General features: G+C 39.1%; 1 protein-coding gene across 2 annotated transcripts in view; it reads left to right on the plus strand.

Annotated features, from left to right (window-relative positions):
* The window catches only part of LYRM4 (LYR motif containing 4), an 84,861-nt gene extending 65,485 nt beyond the window's left edge, over window positions 1–19,376 (plus strand). Inside the window, exons 1-2 of one of the 2 annotated variants that reach the window (XR_014591448.1) lie at window positions 2,016–2,308; window positions 19,006–19,376. Coding sequence is in view for 1 of the 2 variants with exons in the window: in XM_083875652.1 (XP_083731778.1) it covers window positions 19,006–19,068 (63 nt within the window). In the remaining variant the exon portion in view is untranslated. Of the gene's footprint in view, window positions 1–2,015; window positions 2,309–19,005 lie in introns of those variants that run through there. The other variant, XM_083875652.1, reaches the window with a different exon arrangement.
* The last annotated feature ends 294 nt before the right edge of the window (window positions 19,377–19,670 follow it).

The following is a 19,670-nucleotide window of genomic DNA, read 5'->3' on the forward strand; positions in this document are numbered from 1 at the left end:
CTCCTTGATAGGAAAAGCTAGGCCTTTGGCACCATTTGCTTTGTGCTATGGCTCTATTATACTTTGGGGAGAGTATTTTGAACCAGACAGTATGTTGTGGCAACAGTACAATCACATCCTCTCAAGGAGCTCTTGGTGACTTGCTTGGCAAGGCAGCATTCCATAAATGATTGCCTCAGCAGGATTCAAACTAAAATTTTAAAATGTTATCTGCTCTAACTCAGTTTAGGTCCAGGAGGGCATTTTCCCTTTGTTAAAATTTTATTACTATATCAGTTTAATTTTTTGTTATTCAGGACTAGGTTTATCAGCTCATATTTCTTAAGCTTGTAGGACTGAACATTGTAAAATCAATATTTTCACTAATTAAGGTGGGTTTTGGGAGTGGATAATCAAACAGTGTAGTGAATCATTAAAAACTTACATGCTAATATTGACTAGCATTATTGGCAAAAGGAGACCAATTCTCTATGCCAGGCACTTCCATCTTTCTTACATTTTTAAAGCAGAAGCAAAACACGTTCACTAAAAATTGATGTTCTCAGCATTTAATAGTGTAGGTGTGGTCGTTTATGGATATAAAAGCAATGTGTTAAAATTCTGGGCACTCATATGTAGCATTTTCTTTCCCATCATTTAACTTAGCAGTAATCGGTGTCTGCCTTCAAAGAGTTACTGTTTGGAAATAGGTAGAAAGCTATGTTCATGCCTCTTATGAATATAAAGGATAATTTCTAATGATTGCCAAATTTGCCAGTACCTTTTTACCCTCCCAGTGATGTTTTTTTTCTTGTCTGACATTGGTTAATGTGGGTTTTGGTTTCTTTGCATTAGCTGTGGCCTTACTCCTGTTTGCATCTCGTCTTCTCAGAGGGTTCTCAGTCCAGTGAGTGATAATTGGCTGCCACATCAGGAAATATCTCCCCTTCCCCCACTTCCTTTACCATTGAGCTACTGTGGCTGCCAGTGGGACACTGGATGCTGTTGAACGCCATATTTATGTTCAGTGGCATTTGACTGACTTTCACCTTACAAGCACATTCTCAAAAACCTCAGGTCTGCAGTCTGATTCAGAGTGACCTGACTATTCTTCCCTCCTGGATCAGATTCTTACATGAACAAACTCCTCAAGATCCTTTCTGTAAGAGTGATATCTCTTTGGCAGGGTTACTTCATGGCTGTATCGAGTGCAGGGGCTGCACCTCTCTTTAAAGGAAAGTAAAGTAAGAAAAAGACTGAGAATACATTCTGAAAATATATTCATATACTACATAAAGTAGAAAACTCAATCTGGCATGAGCCGAGTCTCACATTGCATCTCCTCAGACCATTTTTCTCTGTGCTTTTTCAACTAGATCACAACTTAAGGAGTTATTCTGTAGTTCTTCATAACCTTCCTAATTAAAGGAGACTTGGAATCACTGTGGAATTGAGGCATGAGAGTTTAGTTGGCTGAAGGGAAGGAGGGTCCTAAGGAGAAATTATGTCAAATATAATCTGAGCCACAGAAAATGATAAATGTGTTATCAATGTATTTCCTGAGAAAGTTTCTCCCTAAAATGCTTAATACATTTTTGTTGCCTAATTAGAAGTTCAAAGCAACAGCTTTTCTTATGAAAGCACAGCATTTATCATTCTTATTTCTAAGATTAACTTCTTCAGTTTGCATGGGAAGCTTTGTAACAGTTGCATATTGACTCAAGCAGGCTGTAGTAATTAGGGCAAGTTTTAGTCCATCTCTTACAATATCCTTTAGCAATTCAACATTTTCCTCTGTGACTGAAAGAAATTGAATTTGTGTCCCTTAACATCAACTGGGACAAAGTAACACATGAGATTCAAGCTCCTGTGGCAGGTGCTAGAGGGTTTGTATCTAAACTAGAGATGGGCAGGTATTTGTCACCCCTTGGGCTAAGCTACGGTGTGACCTTGCAGGCAAGAAGTGACCTCAGTTTGCAGCCACATGTTGAGTAACTTTTGCCTTGTGTTCATTAAAAGGTGATTTAAACTGGGACTGGAAGTGAGGGCCAGTAAAGAAGGGTGGGTGGTGAGGTCTGTAGCCAATGCAAGGGCAAGGAACACCAGGGAGTTGGCAGCGACTCTGAATATCCCTTCCCTTATTTCAGGGTAGCTTGCTGGTCTGTCCTGTCTGAACTTTAAAATTATGGTTTGTGGATGTGTGAATTTAGGAAATCGCCTTTTCTACATTGCTGGGCCCCATGGCTTGATGATTGTGGTTACCTCATCACTTAAAAGATCTTGTGTAGCTGAAACATTTTCAGCTCCCCTCTCCTGAATTGATTCTCCAGTGAGTAAACAGAAAGACCTGTGCTCAAGCCACAGCCTTTCTTCCAGAAATTGGGTGTTCTTTTGTAGGTGGCTGCCAGGTGTCTGTCTGTAGGAACTTGTGAGAGCATAATATCTTTATTTTGCTGTAAAAGTGAGATGGCAGCTTCAGAAGTTACTACCAGCACAAATGCAGACAATGTAACTGTAAAATTCTACCAGGTTTAGAAAAATGGTTTAAATGTCATTTAGAAGAATTTAGAAGAAAGGCAGGAAATAACTAACAGTGCAATTAAAGACTGAGTTTATGGAGGGAAGAACACTCAAAAATCAAGATTAAAATTTTTAATTTATTAGTTTAATTTGATTTATATGCCTGCAGCTTAAGGAAATTCCTAATTGGCTACCTCTACTTGGTATTTCTTCCTGGTGTATTTTAATGTAATTATTGATTGGATTGTGAGCTTGAAACAAAATGAGAAATACTAGTCTGTAACTGCTGATTTGTACAGAAAAACGTAAGCACCAGTTAGTAAGATTTCTTTTTTTTTTTTTAAGAAACACAATTCTTGCTGAGTTGAGAGCTTTTTCTTTTACTTGTGAGCAGTAGATATTATTGTACCTCACATAGATTTGCTGTAGGCAGTGTTGGACTGCCTGAAAAACTCTGTCAGACTGCTTTCAGAAATGGCAAGACGTTGTCAATTAACCCTGCAATTGTACAGCAAATTAGCAAATGTAGTATCTTGAGAATAATACTTTTTCTGTCAATCTGATTTTTTTTAGTGAGTGGATAGAGAGCCCCAGCAATTTAGCGCAGTATTTAGGACTGAGAAGTACTGTCACATAATTAACTCTTTAATTTACCCAGGGGGTTTAATTAGCCTTATTAATTTTATTTATTATTATTTATCTGCCCAAGTGACTGGTGTAGAGGACATCAGGTCGGGCAGGCAGAAAAGTGTGGAGAAGTTGGCCATCTGTTTCTCCTTCTGGACAGATGTTGTAATTGGGATGCCTCCAGCCTGAGGGAATGGTAAGGCTGAGCTCCCTGCCTGGTCCAGATGCTCCATGGCTGTCTCTGTGTGTATGGTTTAGAAAGCTGCTCTTTCACAAATAGTTACCAGTCCTAGAAGCAGTGGAACACTTCAGAGACTACGTTAGTGGGAGGTCTAGCACAGATCTTCCTTATGCAAGTTAGAGCAGGCTTGGTTGAAATTTTTTCTGATTCTAATTTTGGTCTGGAAGAGCAATGAAAGCCTGTGACACGACCACAGTTGTCACCAGTTCTTTAGTATCTGAGAAAATTCCCATTGGCACATGCTGTGTTAAACAGTGGCCTCTGCTCTGGTGAATCAGCACCAAGCCCATTTTAAAGTTTCAAAATTTGTATCACTTCTTTATAATGTGGACTTTTGAAACAATAATTATCTTCAAAAAATCTCTGGTCTTTGGGATTAGCTGTATTTGCCATCCTCTAAAATAAACAGATACAGCATGATTTGTTTAGATGTGGCTGAGCACAGCATCAGGATCCACTGAATGGGTTGAGAAAATACCACCTGGCATGATGAGAGTATGAATCCTTTTGCATATATGCTCCAGCTCTGATTCTGTTGAAGCACTGGTTGCATGAGAAGAACCAATATCTATGAGTATGTCAAAGTTCAAACACTTGGATGGGTTTGGAAGGAAGTCAGATTCTGTGGATTCAGCTACAAGGAAATCTTTCCACAAAAAGTGTCTGTGGTTGGTCAGGCTGCTTTCCTCATCAAGGATTTTCCTGGTAGCAGAGGGTAGCTGATGAACACAAGAAAATGACCAAATTGTTTTTCTCTCTGACATGTAAGTGGTGTCCCCTGCGAATCACGGTTGAATGCAGGCAGGAGAGGCCTGTAAGAATTTTAAGTTGAAGGTAGGTTTCCCAGAAGGCAAAACTATGGAATGACCCCTTATCATCTTCCTGTGTCAGTCCCCATCACCCAGCCTCACAGGATAGAAGACCAAACAAACATCATAAATAAGATGGTGAATGAGGCTTTTCTTTGCCTGTGAGCCACCACACTCTGGAGGTCACCACACAAGGTCACACTGTGTTTACTCCAAGAGTCCACTGCAAATACAATGGACTTTGTGACCCAGAGTGTGGTCAGTGGACACAGTTGTGCACTCCGAATGATTCTGCTTTAACAATAGTAAGAGCAGTCAGTCAGGTCACCTTTTTCTACTTCTACTGTCAAATGGATTGCAGGGGGTCATGGTGCACTTCCAGTTTGTTCAGAAATGGTGTCTGGTATTGTCCTGTTTCATCTGCTCCTGACCATCCCAATGTTAGCTGGTGGAGCTGGTGCAGTACTCTTTATCTGAGTTACCCTCCTTCCTGGTACCCGGGTATGAGGAATATACCACTTGAAAACTCCCACAGAGGAAAAACATTTCTGAGGAAAATAGAAGTAGAGTGACATTTTCTTTACTCTTTTAAACATTCTACAAGGTCAAAGCAAAATGATCAGCCACGAAGCTTAAGAGTTCAAAAGAAGTGCCAAGTACACATTTACATGGTAGAACTCATTGCCAGGTGCCCCAGCATGCTGGGGAGGGCAGCAGGTGGATGAGTTCAAGTTGGGATTAGACAAATTAATCACATCTGTTGAAATGGTGTTATGGTTACATGGCCATGAAGTTGCCAAATAGTTGTTGTCACTAGAAGCAGAGGAGGCATTTTAGCAGAAGGATGCATACTCATGCTCCCTTTCCCTGAAGAACTGCTTGTGGACTATGGTGGAAACAAAATACTGGAAAAGGTGGATCCTTAAATTGATCTAGTTATCAGTGCTTATGTTCCCCCCCACTACACCATCCTCTTTGAAATGCTTTTGGGTTTGTGACACTTGTCATCTACCCTCTAAGATGGGATCACGTTGAAAGACATGATGATGAGAGGAAGGAAATGTTTTCCCTCTTCTCCTGGGTGCTCCAGCCCAACCTGACCACCTCTATTCCAAAAAGGAGACATCCATTTTTAATACTTAAACATTTACAGTAATGCTTATAACTTCATAGGGGATGAAAGAAACATTTTTCTTGTATCCTTCTGTGTTTTTAAAACCTATTTGTAATTGGAAAATGGAATTTTCACATATAAACCCCAGCATTGTTCAAGTGAGGATGATGATTTAGTAGATACTAAATTTGCTAAAAGATTTGATCTATTAATTTGTGGATGAAGCTTTAGTTGCTTCTTCATTTTTTAATCCAAGTATTACACTATAAGGCAGTGGAGACCTGAAGTTGAATTTTTTCCACCAGGAAAACTAAACTGCTTTAGTTTACTCTAGGAGTGGCACGGAAAAAAAAGGACTATGTACAACTGGATGCTTAGAGTATGCTATTGAATTTAATGAGGGTCCTTAAGGTAGTCAGATTGATTTACACCATCCTGGAAGTTTTTCCTTCTGATATGAGGATTTTTTAGAACTTCCTGAGAAAAGGAATAGCATACTGAAACTAGACATTTTCATAAAGACTAATATCATGAGGGGCATTGTTATATAAGCCTCACAGAACACCTGGGATTGGAAGAGACTTCCAGAAATCTCTGCTCCAACCCCCTGTTCAGACTTGATCAAGGTAAAGCAGGTTTATCTATAAAGTAGCTTGCAGATAAAGTACTGATAATTGCAACTCTAGCTTCAGTTTAAATAAGTTTGCCTGTATATGGAATATAATTCTTAAACTCACAAGGTCTTTTGTATGGTAAATTCTGCAAAATTATTTCAAATTTGTGTGGTTTGAGCAATAGAGAACTGCTGTGTTGCACAAGGAACTGGTGGGTTGCTGCATCTCTAGCTGTGAGGGTGTATCAGCAGCTTAATTGAAACAAAGTGGGAATATTCAGAAAATACTTTAGAAATTTACTTTTAAGGGGTATCTAATCCACAGAAGTTGCTGTCTGGCAGGAAATAGCATTGTATGCATTGATTGTAAGATCTTGTATATGATTCTGTTTTAGTAAATATTTTTCCATTAATCACATGTATTCTGGTATATCTGTGATGGCCATGGGTCGTGGGACATTATTCGTCAAATAAGGATCATCTTTTCAAGACTGGGATTGTAAATCTAGCATATGGAGCTAATTGGATTTGGGAACCAGAGCAGACAAGATTTGTTTCAGGGCTAGTGTGACAGTGGAGTTACATCATGCTGTTTTGTTTATTCGGTTGTGCATGTGGAGCACTGAGCAGGAGTAAAATACTGCATTGGTTAAGCAGTAAGTGGTTAAACACAGCACTTAGGCTTGCATGTTTTTTATGTGGAAATTTCTGGAATGTCTTTTGAAGTGCCACAATGCCATCTACTGGCTCACTTTTCTGTGTTTTTTTTTTTCCCAGAGGGGGATTTCTTTTGTACACAGGCTTATATGTAAGATTTTTACACAGTATTTTTGAATAGCAAAATAAACAAGGTGAGATAGAATTAGAAAAATAATTTTTGGATGCATATATTGGGTAAAGGACACAATATATTATATGCATTACAGAATCATTTTTAATCTCACCAGTTAGTCTTTTGTTAAAACTCTGAGATGATGAATACTGACAGATAAAGGACAGATCTCTGCTTTACATAAGAGTTTGTGTGTAGCAGATTCACTTTTTTCTGTTTATAGTCAATTGGTTTCCCTTTTTTCCAATGTTTTTATAGAGAAAAATGGAAAGAAAATTAAGAAATATTTAAGGTGTCAAGCCACTGAAGGAGGAAAGTGCTGTATTAGAAATTATTTCAGACAGGGTTCCTCACTGACAAATTCCTAGATTCAGTCTATTCCCCATAACTGCCTCCTGTCTCTGCCTTCCCCCAAACATGTGTTTAAATAGTCTTTTCAAGATTCATCAACAACTTTCTGTTGACCGAAAATTCCAGAGACTTTCTAACAACTGTTATGGAGAAGTGTGTATTAGAAATTATTATTCTCAATATCAGACTGTTCAAACTGTAAATGAGCAGCAGGCAATGCTAAGAAGTTTTATTAATTCCTGTTTTTCATCAGACCGACTAGTATTACCTATAGGAGTAGCTGTCTGTCTTCCATTTGCTGCCAACAGAAGCAAATGGGCAAATATAATAATAATTTAAAAAAAAAAAAAAAAAGACAGGAACTGTAGGTACAGGTAAAAACTTATTTTTTAGTTTCATTGCTGGGTTTTTCTTTAAGCTACCTGGAGAGTTTCCTTATTAGTTGGTAATCTTGTTTGTCTTCATTAAATACTCTTCACTTTTAATTTGTTTTTCCCCTTCACATTCAGTTTTTCCTAACAGGCGTTTTTCATAATCCTGCGTTTATTCAGTCTAGTTAGGAGAAAAAGAAATATTGGTAATGGCTTGTAACATTTTGAGTTGCTTTTTTAATAGATTTGTAACTCACTCAAGCGCAGCTCCAGAATCATTATTCAAAACAACAGAGCACGGAAAAAAAATTCCAGCAGTTTCCTAGATGGCCTATAATGAAGGTAAATTCAAACTTCTGTGCCCTTCCTGGCCTTTTACCCTTTATCTCAGTGACATTCAGAAGGTCAAGTGGATATTGCCGAGCCCAGTTTTTATCTGGTAGGAGCTGTATCTTGCTGACAGCTGCAGAGCGTTGGCACGTCAGCGTGTGCTGGTGGAAGAGCCTGGGTGCCTTTGGCCAGCCCGTATGGACAGGAAGGTGTCTGTGTGTTCGAGTCAATGCTTGTTGGGGGCAGTGGGGTATTGGTTATTGCCCTGCAGCTGGTGGGCTGCACGTCGGGAGCAGCGAAGCTGAAATGATCCTACTTGGCACCGGCGTTGTCTCTTGTCACATAAATGATCCGTGTCAGAGAGGATGCGCTGCGGAGCGCAGCTCGTTGGCAGCTCGGGATTCCCAGTCTGTGCCAAAGGAGCCACCCCAATGCCGAATGGGAGCTCTGCCGAGGGGAAAGCCCTCAGTGGTGCATCCCTCACTCCGCTGCCTGGGTTTGGCCGGGGTGTTTTGGGAGAGGAATGCCCTACTCTGACATGTGCAGAGCAACAGACGTTGCTCCCTGCCTGTGTTTGGAAAAAGTACTAACCTCCTATTCCTAATTATTATCTGTGCTGCAAAATACTAGAGCAAGCCTCTGCTTAGTGTGACGTTAAATAAGGGAGGACTGGCAAAACCAGAAGAGCAAACAGGGTGATTTTATACCGCATCTTCCATTACAATCTCTTTCTTTTCTTCCTTGAACTGTCCTGTGCTATTGCAAAGAGAGAAGAACTAATTAGGCCAGTTGCTGAAAGTGTTTTGCCACCCACACTACTGAAGAGAACTCTTTGTACAGAATTAGCTCTTACCAGCTGTGCTAAATCCACTAATTTATCTTTGCCAAAAAAAAAAAGAAAATATGCTGCTTTAGTTTAGTCCAATTAAACAAGTTAATGTAAGCAACACCCTATATCCACACAAACACAGATATCTCCTGCCTAAAAGCTGCAGGGTTTGCAAATAATTATTTTCTTCCTTTCCTAATTCTCCTTACTGTTTGTAAAAAGGGCTGGGTGGAGGAGCACTGGGAAGTTAACCCATCTGCGTGTGGAACTGGCTGAGTGTGAGCTTCCCCCCTGGAGCAGTGTGATGGCAGGACACCCACCTCAACTTGGGCAGGTTGGAGCACGAGGGCTTGGCTTCAGCTTGGTGTGGTGCTGCAGGGGATGTTTGCCTTGGCACTGAGAGGCAAGGGGAGCAATTCCTGCCCCGGGGGAGAGGCTGTAGGAAGTCAGAAGCCTGCCTGCCCTCACCTGGAGTAACTTCAAGAGGAACAGAGTGGTTCACTATGTTTGCGGTTATGGCTCCGCAGAGGTTGCTTAATCAAGTAGATCAAAGTCATGTTTTTTGACCGGGGTGTTGGTTTGGAAACTGAGCTGGACCTCAGAAGTGATTTCAAGGTGACTCTGGCACAGTGGATAGCAACGGAGAACTCAGAGGCCCAAACATTGACTGAAATTCAACAAATCCATCCTCAGTCCTAAAACATTAATGTCCATTCTTCTCATTGGCCTCCTACTCAGGTGTTTAAAGAGTGTAGACAGCCCAGGCAGTGAGGGTTTTTTGTATGGCTTTCACTGGAACTCTTCCAAAAGAGGGGAGGAAAAGAAAAATGCTCTTTGAAGCTTGGAGGTTTGGAGACAGTAAATCAAGAATGATGACTGAGCAAGAAAAAAAGAAATCTTTGGATATCCTCTATCACAGAAAGTAAGATAAAGAAGGAAATTATCTTTATGATTTTGTCAGGAACAGATGACTGTAATTTAGTAATCTGTAAGAATTTTTCCAAAAAAAGGAAGTATTTTTAATGCAGAAAAATAAAAACTTATTCCTGTCCTGATACACTTAGAGATCTCCTAAACACTGCAATAGAGACTTGATATGTAAGTATTTGCCTCAATGGGGTGCTTCTTTCTGGGTGAAGATGCAGATTGAATCAAAAACATCCAATACAAAATTTATTACAGATATATTTTCTAAAGATAAATTCAATTTGTTATTTCTGCTCTTTCAAATTTAATTTTGTAATTTGAATAGGCACAGAGAAAAGCCCAGCCTGTAATCACATCTGAGGTGTATGTAAGGTAGCATCAGTGCAGAGGAAGAGGCATATTGGAACCTTAAAGTAAATTGTTCCTTATATAAAATTAAGTTTAATCCTTGGTTATAGCCTTCTTGGAGGACAGGGGAAAATGAATTTTCTCTGTCTCTTATGTCTTGGAAAATTGTATATGTTACAGAATTGACTTTTTTTTTTCCTGAACGATGAAAGGTCTTGTTATTTTAAAATACTAATAAAGCACCTGTCAGTTTTACAAAATGCAATGTACCTGCTGCCATCCTGTGACCAGCACCAGGATTTCGGTAAGGAGAGTTTGGAGTCTTTAAGAAGACACATCACCACCAAATAATTAAACTATGGCTAACATTGATTTAAATCCAAAATTCAGGCAGGTCACTATGTCTTTCATGTCCCCAAACACAGCTTCAGTAGCAGATTGAAAGACATTTTTTTAAACATTCTTCTGGTTCAAAAGACATTAACAAAACAGAAAATTTAAATTGCTAGGTTAAACAGTATTATAGTTCTGAGTCACCTGAACTTTTCCCCTTTATGTTTGGTGTTTCAGATAAGATCAGAATAAATAAAGAAAACAAATCCAAGTTTATTTAATTAATATGATATTCCCTTACCAAATGTACACAGTATGCTACACTTGAAAGGAAAAATATTCGATACATGTTTCTGTAATAGGTGGTTGTGCCAACCTGTCTTAATTGATGGAGTTTTCTTTTGTTTAAGCTAGTAATCGAAGATCTGAGCTGTGAGAGTAATTATACATCTCTGTGCTTCTGCTACCTATATATACTTTCTATAAAATATTGGGCAGGATGCTGCAGAGAGAGGCAGCTCCCACAGGAGGGTCCTCAAGCATAATACATGTTGTGTACTTGTTATCCATTTGTCTCATGGAGTTATTACTGCAGGTGTTTGCACAGCCTCGCACTTTGGTGCTGCAGATACTGAGAAAGCTTCTTGTTTGGAAAAATCAAAGTGAAAGTGTAGCAGATGTGCAAGGGGGACTACTGTGCTGTGTAAGATACTACAGGGATGAATTCTGAATGGAAGTGAGCATTGGGCCCAGCTGGGATCAGAACAGCTGCTGGCTTCAAAAGCAGGGGTGCCCAAGGTTTTCCATGCTGCCAAACCAAATGCGCCTTCTGGAGCATTGCCATGTGCCAAAGCATTTTCTACACTGAAGAATCAGTGGCTTTGGCTGTTCCCACCACTCTAGGCTTGCTTACCTCTGGGCTGCTTTTGATCTGTGTGAGCTACATATTCTCTGGCATGTTTCTTGTATGCATCTTCCAAGAACTACATCCAGCCAGTCCTGCTTTTCAGTCCTTGGTATCTTGGTACCTGATGTCTTAAAATGTCTTAGCTCTTGAAGTTCAGCATTTTCCAAGGAACATAGTTTATGTACTTTTCCCCTTGCACTTACTTTATGTGCTGTTCACTTTAAAAAATATGGTGAATACAAAGCTTTTCAAGGCTTTAATCATAATTTAGACAAGAAAATCTCAGTTAAAAACAGAGAAAGTCCATGTACCATTTGCTACTCTGGAACTTCCTCTGAGTTTGAGTTGTCTGGGACAAAATCAGGTACTTTCAGGAACTGGAAGGGAGAATAAATGTAGAAGGTGATGGGCATTATTAAAAAAAAAAGAAAAAGGGCAGGGAGGTACAGGTGGATAAGTCATTTACTGAAAGACATTAATCTACAAACGTGCCATATACATCTTTTTGTGTAACTGTTTAGCAGCTCTCCCCAGCAGCCAAGTTCTCCAGTTTACATGAGAAATAAGACTAAAGATTATTATTTCACTACACTGCATTTCTGGCATCTGACTTGAAATACAAATGCTGTAAGAGGTGGTCTTTAAATTATGATTGTTGTCATAATGTTGTGGCAGCTCATTTTAGTACTGCAGTAGTTCACAGTATGAAAATTTATTAGGGCTACAGAATTACTTGATCACACTACTCAGTAAGCATATTTAATATCTGCTTATACCTGTCTATAATGACTACATTTTCTTCACTGTTCCATTCTGAAAGTCTCTTAGAAGCAGTGATCCAAGAAAACACTGAAGAGTAAAATATTTTCCTTTAATAAGGACAATTTAGTTTTTGTATGTATTGTGGAGTTAGTGCATCTGCAATACACAAACATTACAGTACTTTCGTGGACCTAGTGCAGAATGTGTGTTTTGTGACAGTGGCTGTTGTATTATACTACTGACAAAAGTAAGGCAGGCACTCACATTGGCATTGATGAATTCTGCTTATGTAGTTGCTGCAAAACATAGGGTCCTCTGTGAATGGTCTGGGTATTTACATACCAAATGTCTCAGCATTACTAGACTACCTGTTATACACACTCAGCACAATGTTATCCAGGTCTTTGTCTCTATATTTTCAAGTACTAATGTTCTGTATTTCTTTCCTTGCCACACTCAGCATCTTAACTGAGTGATTTTTCTCTTCTTCATGCTATACTGAGAAAAGGTCAGGCTATATTAAGTTTTTCCCCTTTACCCACATGGAATTGACTCTTTAGAAGACCTGCTTCTTCTGTGTTAGGCTTTTTGGAGAGTTTGAGCTGCTCTATGAAGGTCGAGGCTTTCTGTGCAAAAGTGAGAGAAAAAGCAAGATGCTGAAATAACATTAGCAAGATAACAAATAGGGAGGAGAGGTGGGAGCCCAGAGATTTCCAGGATGCTGAAAGCATGAAAAGATCACACTCAGAGCATTACATCTGTAGACCTGCTTCTTCCTTGCATGTGTGTTGTAGCAAACTTTCACCTGGCTGTTTAAGCCTAAAATCAGTCACTGCTTACATTCCTGTGGCCCACTCTCTGACATCTTTGTAAGGTAACCTTTGCAGAGGGTTGATTCTTCCCCTTGGCAGCCATCTGCTGTTGGGCCCTGCGTGGTTTTGAGATGGCATTTTTCTTGTCATGCTCCTTTTTATCTGCAGGCTGAGTGGCTTGCAGGAAATGAGAGGAGTGAAACTGTGACTTTACTGAAGGACCACATAATCTGGTCCACTTGGCTTTCATAGAATCATAGAACAACCCAGGTTGGAGGGGGCTTGAAAGATTCCCCTTCTGCTTTCTCTGAGGAGGGCCCTTGTTACTCACGCTACATCAATTGTAGCTATTTGGAGCAAAGGCCATGTCTGCCATGCCTATGTTGTCTCTAAGGACAGGAGCCTGTTTGTGCAATTTTAAGAAAAAGGGGCTCTCTTAGCTGAGAAACAGTAAGTGTTTAAAAAGAAGAATCCCTTGCTATTTTAGATCATCATATACAAAACACACATGAATATGTATGCATACAGTATTTTATCTGTAAATCATTGCTGGAATAGATAAGATTCTCTGCTCTTTTCACTGAAGAGTATCTCTTCAGGGAGGCCCACAGAATAATGAGAGTGTTAAATGAAGTCGTACAGGATGAAGTGTATATGGTTCTAACAAAATTACATTATTTATCATTATTAAGAGAAATAACTTTCAGATACATTCTCACCTATTAGCTGTTTTACTTTACTTTACACCTTCATGAAAGCCAGACAAATGGTAGCAATAAATTAATATTTCCTGCCTTTTCAAAAGCTTCATGTAGCAGTGGTTGTAGGATACATTATGTCACAAAGGAACAAAGAAAACAGCCTTTGCAAAGCACAGGCTTACAGAAGTAAAATACACAATAGTTCTAACTTCTTAGCTCTGTGCTTTCTTTCACTTCCTTTCCCATTCTGTATAGACAAATGGAATCAATTAAAATAAGGGAAATATCTGCAAAGCAATTTTTTCCATGTTTATTCCAGCTCTTCAGAGCTGGAATAACCTATGTGTTTAGGAAGCCAAATGCAGTTTTACAACATGCTTTCCCGAGTAAAAATAAATAAGGCTGCTGCTGCAGCATTTAATACCAACACAGAGATTTGGCAAGGAACTAAAGTTATTGATGAGGTTTTGGTTCCATTTGAGTTATATTAATTACTGTGTACCACACTGGTGTGTTTATTATTGCAGTAAAAGATAATTTCAAAAAGAGCTGTCCACATTCATTTAAAAACAAACAAAAAACATTAAACTGACCTTAGTAATTATGAAAAATTTATTATAAAGGGTCCTGTAGCATATCCAGTTTTGGGCATAGGGGAGAAAAGTTAGTGTTTCTTAAGGACAATAACCACTTCACTTAAATTTGCAGTAGAATTGCAACTTGGTTGGCATCATCTAATAGGAAAGACTGTAGGGAAACAAGTTACAAGAGTGTTGCCAGCTCTTAAAATAACCTTTATTCTTGTACATTTCTGTTCTTGTCAGCATTCACGTAAGATGCATTTTATAGTCACCGTGCCAGAAAACATGAACGTGGAACTTCTTCATGTAGTGTTAGAGGCCCAGATTAGCAGCCATAAATGCAATATGACTGTGGAATTTTTCTTCCTAGTTAAGATTCAGCAGTGTGCCCATGATATACACCTGTCAACTTCCTAGGTGCAACAGGAAAAAAAACCCTGATTTTATACATATATATATATATGTACGTGTGTGTGTGTTTGTGTAAGGTATAAATATATTAATACACAGGACTTTTTCCTGTTTCTCCATAGTAAAGAACCATGAAAATGTGTATGTTTATATGTGATCCCTGGCTGTAATAAGGTCACCATTTCTTGCCTGCAGATTAGTAACAAAAGAGAGAGGGCGGCTATGTTTATATCTAGAGATAAATGTTTTTCACATATGTATGCATTCGTATATAACAACTTATATATATATATATATTATATATGTAAATGTGTTTATATGTAAATCTATCTGTTGTACATCAGCTTTAGTTATGAGCAGCATTTCTTCAAGAAAAACAGGAAACCATTGTTACTTCTGAAGTGATAACCCTCTTGGGAGATCAATTTTTTTTAAACTGACACCTAAAGAAATTGCTGTCTTGCAGGGTTTTAATATTACTATGCAGTGGAGGCACTTTGATGTGTTTAGGCCTTGCATTGTCCAGTAAGTGGATTCTACATAAAGTGAGAGTGTTGCACCTTCTCCTGCTAGGCTGCTCCTGCTTTTGTCTGCCATCAAAAAATAAACAGTGGCATGAAAAAAACACAAACATTAGTTTACTTTTGAGGGCAGAAAAGCTGCTGCCTAGCTACCTACCTGAGTAATTTTAGGGCTGTCATCCTGAAATTTATCAGTGACCTTACACAAGTAGGTAGCTAGTTATTTGGAGATTGGCAAGCTTGGCAGGAGGATAAGGGTGAGTAATTCAGTGACAGTGAGAAAAAGTATCTTCATCAGGGCTCAGCAGGATTTGTTAGAGCTCATGAGTTATACGCCACACAATTGCAATTGTTTAAAGTACATGGGAACAAGAGATGTCTGGCCACCTTTGTGCAGCAGAGCCTAAAGAAGGAAGGAAAAACGTGGTGATTGTTGAAGTAGACAGACATTTATGCAGAGCTGTCAAGGAAAGACGCCATCATACTTTTCAGAGCAGAACTATGCACTCTGAGTGAGGCAAATTAGAAAAAAAATTTAAAACCCAGTCACCTTATTTTCAGCCCTGCAGAAATACGAGCAGTCGCTTCTACCTTAACTCTGAGTTGTGCAGTAAAATCTTTGTGTGGATAAAATACAGAAAGACATGCCGCATATCTTCAGAAACTGAAGATGACAATCTAGTAGTATTTTGTAAGTAGTAGCAATGGGTCTGGAGGATCTACTCCACCAGCTGTGTGAAGATGGGAAGGTAGTCCCTAGGAATCAGGTTAGTCCCTAGGATCCAGGCTGCCTTCCAGGCCAGCACCGTCCCACTCCAATTGCATCTGACACGTGGCTTGGCATGGAAGCCACACATAACCTGCTCACCAGCCACAGGTGTCCCTGAGAGTCAGACACTGGCAGCCAGACACCTTTGGAGAGGACAGAGTTCAGAGCTGTCAATTTGACTGGATTTGTTGAATTTTTAGGGTAATATCGTGTTCTTTCAGTGTTTGCAGGACATTCAGATTTTGCTTGTAATTCTTCTTAACTATATGATTTAATTCTTACTGCACCTCTCCATTGACATCTCTGATGCCCTGTTATATAGGGAAAACCTTTCCTACATGCTTTTTTTCCCCAAGAGCAATGAAAGGTTCCATGAAGTGGCTAATTCCTGTGAGCTATTGCAAAGGACTAGAACTTGTTTCCGTATGTTTCCACACAAATACCTAATAACCAGGGAATGGTTGGATTACAAGATGGACTAGTGCTTACTCTTCGGTGATTTCTTCTTCCCCATTTGTTGTCTCAGATCTGCTGATGAATCCCATTATGAAGCCCTAAGCCTTCTGCTGGATTCAGACAGAAGGCAATAGTAATGTTTTCAAGAACAAGTCTTCTTGTTCACAAGAAACAGCTGACCATATAGACTTGTACTAAATCTTTGAACAAAGACAAATTGCCAGGTTTTGAGGGCTGAACCTGTCAGAACCAATGTACATAGTTTTACAGGCAGAATTTGAACATCAAATAATTCAAAAGGAGCTGAGAAGCAACTTTTATATATCTATTTATTGTCTTCTCCTGATGACAAAGTGGTTCTTTATTGCACATTCTTTCCTGGGGAATTTAACTGCAATGTGTTACCTAAAGAGCTTAATAAACTTTTGGGTAACCAAGCTGCTCAGCAAATCATAGAGCCTTTTTACCCAAAAGTTTCCTGTGGTCAGTGAAACTCCCCTGGCACTGATCTATGCACTGGCTTCCAGCCACCTCCCAGGAGAGTAAATGCGGTGTACAAGCTACAAACATGCACGATGAAAAAAGAGCACAACAGGTAGCCACTTAAGTCTCTAATTTGGGAGAATGATCCACACTGAGTGTGTGCTGCTGAAGTGCTTTCTGTAGACTCGGGGTGGTGAGGACACTGTAAGAAGGCTCTTGTGGTTCGTAGGGTTAATGAGTGTCAGTGTGTAAATACTGGTGCAATCCTTCTGCTGAGGCAGGGGATGTTTATAGATGGGAATTTTTAAGCAGCTATAAATGGAAGGTCTGTTTATTTTGTCTAAAGCACATGGGAAAGGCTTGATCATAACTTTAAAAATTCAATGCTAATGGCTTAAAAAAAATCCTTAGGTTTCCATGTTCAGTTTACAGTGCCATGGCAGAGGTTCTGGAGGGGAGGCAGCAGGGCAGGCAAGCTGCAGCAGCCCAGCAAAGGCTGACAGCACAGCACTGGTGGCTCTGCACTTGCTGAAATGCCTGCACGCCTGTGGTTTGCTAAGGAAGCAGCTCACACATAAATCTGTGCTTTTATTGCATTCGAGTCAAGAGGTGCAGCAGTAGATAACATCACCTGTTGGCACAGGGACAGCACACAGCAGCTCATACCTTTCTCCTACAAAGCCATCTGCTCCAGCTGAATATGATTGACTGAGAAGTCACGTACTCAGTCTCATCAGTCTCATCTATCTCCCCAGTTGGGGGAGAAAAAAAAAATGCAATTCAGGTTTCAGCATTTTTGTAATCCCTCTGAGCCTCCCATTAAATTTGCTCTACTGTGTGGGAAAGGATTAAAGATTCTTTGGGCTCCAAAACACAGTATACAAAAATTAAGTACTTCAGCATGGTTTGTGGTAAGGCAGCAACTAAAGTGTATAGCCTGCCACATAACCCAGAGCAGCAAGTTCTCTTTGACAAGTAACACTTGTTGACAGCTTAAAATTTCTGTTGGTAACACATGCCACAGTTGTGTATGGCCTTTGTTTTAAATATTCTGTATGCAACATATTTCATAAGTAACTTCAAAAATAATCAGAGTTGTTCATATGCTGTTACTAACTTAGTTCAGAGTGCCAAAAGAAGGAAATATTTGCTGGCAAGGAAAACTTCTGTTCCTTTACGAACAGCTTCATAAATGCTCCCTTGTAATAAATATTTCAAGATTTAAATCAATGTGTTACAAGTTTCAGACAAGGCTGTTTATCAAGATTAAATAGTTCATTTCCTAAAAGGCAATATTATTCACGTTTTATGTGAGTGTGAGCATAGATGAGAAATTTTTATTCAAGAGCAGCCAGGACTTTTTCCCCACAAAAAATGGTAAATGGAAAATGCCAAAAAACATTCTTTCCCTGATTTTTTACTACTTTGAGAGCCTGACTTGCTGTTAGGCTTAATTTGCACAATATTAAATTCTACTAAATATACCATGCTTAATGTAATTCTAGCCTTTTTTTGTCTTAATTCAACACTTAAATGTATGAACTTTTTTTCTTGTGAAAAGGACACAGAGACACTGTATACCCAGAGCTGAAGGAGAAAGTAGGGGCAAGAAAGGGCATAACAGATATTAAAAAGTAGACTCAAAAATCCATACTTTTAAAAATAAATGTTGTCTTCTGCTTTCATTACCTACTTGCATTAAACTTCTTCCTTCCCCATCTCAGCTGCTGAGCCAAGAGCTGTGTGACAACTGGCAGCTGCTCATCCAGCCACAGTTTACCAGTGTTATGGGGCAGACTAGAAAGTGCTAAAGAGCAAGAGGAGTCAAAGCATCAGTGTTGCATTTTTGTCATATTTCATTTACTCATTGCACTGGAAAGCACAAATATACCGTCTTGTGAACAAGAGGTAGCTCCGGTGTGTGTAAAATGCTACTTCTGAACAAACAACTGTTGAACTGTCTTCACCATTTGTAAGGCAAATTAAATTAGGATTCCAAAGGAACTGGAAAATAATACCATGCCATACAATTTATATCTAGGCTCTCCACCCAAAAAGCATAAGAAATATCTGCTGATTATATCCATTTTTTCATTATATTTGTCTTTACATTTTTCTAAACATTGAGCCTGCTTGCTTATTCTTTGTAGTAACTTCTAATGTTATGAGACTTTAAACAGTATTCTTCCGTGTCATTATTTCAAGATTTTATATGTGCAGGTATTTTACGTATTGGGGTTTTTTTCTAAAGGTCTAGACAAGTGTATTATTTACAAAAATAAACGTTCATAGAAAGAAAAATATAATTATGAAAAAGCTTAATATCTGGGCTGTTCAGTTCTTGGGATTTTTTTACTGATATTTTGGTTTGATTTCAGGTTACCATTGGCCAGATGTACTCCACAGAAAAATTGGTCATTGAGAGTCCGGGAAACACATAGCCAATAAAAGCCTCTGATCCTGAAGCAACACTGGACCATCTTCAGCATCCTACAGTGCCACATACAGAAACATAAACTCACTGCACATGTCTGAGCTTGTCTGTTCAGCAGAAGAAATGCCTGAGAGACTCAGTTTTTGGCAACCAAAGTACTATTTTTTAATGGGTCACATGTTCTAAGATAAGTGGCTGTGATTTATAATAGTATTTAAGGTAGTTTTGGAATCTGTTTGCTTGTATGTCCCATGTGATGGAATAGTTCCTGCCCTATTTCAACAATAAAACTTCATTAAACTACCTGTAACCAGATACACTATTCGGCTGCTGACCTTGTCTCTCACCGACCACAAAAAATGTGTTAGATTTAAAACCCTTCAAGATTTAAAACCCCTCACCCAGTTACTAAGTTTGTATTCATCCTGTTGCATTTAAAAACATCCAGCATCTGAATTAAATGAGTACACATTTTATTTAAAGTATTAAAACCAGAGCTGGTCAGAATTTTCATCTCCTGGACTTAAAAATATCATAGATTGCATTGTGTGGTTTCCTTGAAGATCATCCCTTGACATTTCAGGAAGTGACATAAAAATTTCACTAGTT

Source organism: Zosterops lateralis (assembly GCF_965231275.1).
Source record: "Zosterops lateralis genome assembly, chromosome: 1".
NCBI lineage: Eukaryota > Metazoa > Chordata > Aves > Passeriformes > Zosteropidae > Zosterops > Zosterops lateralis.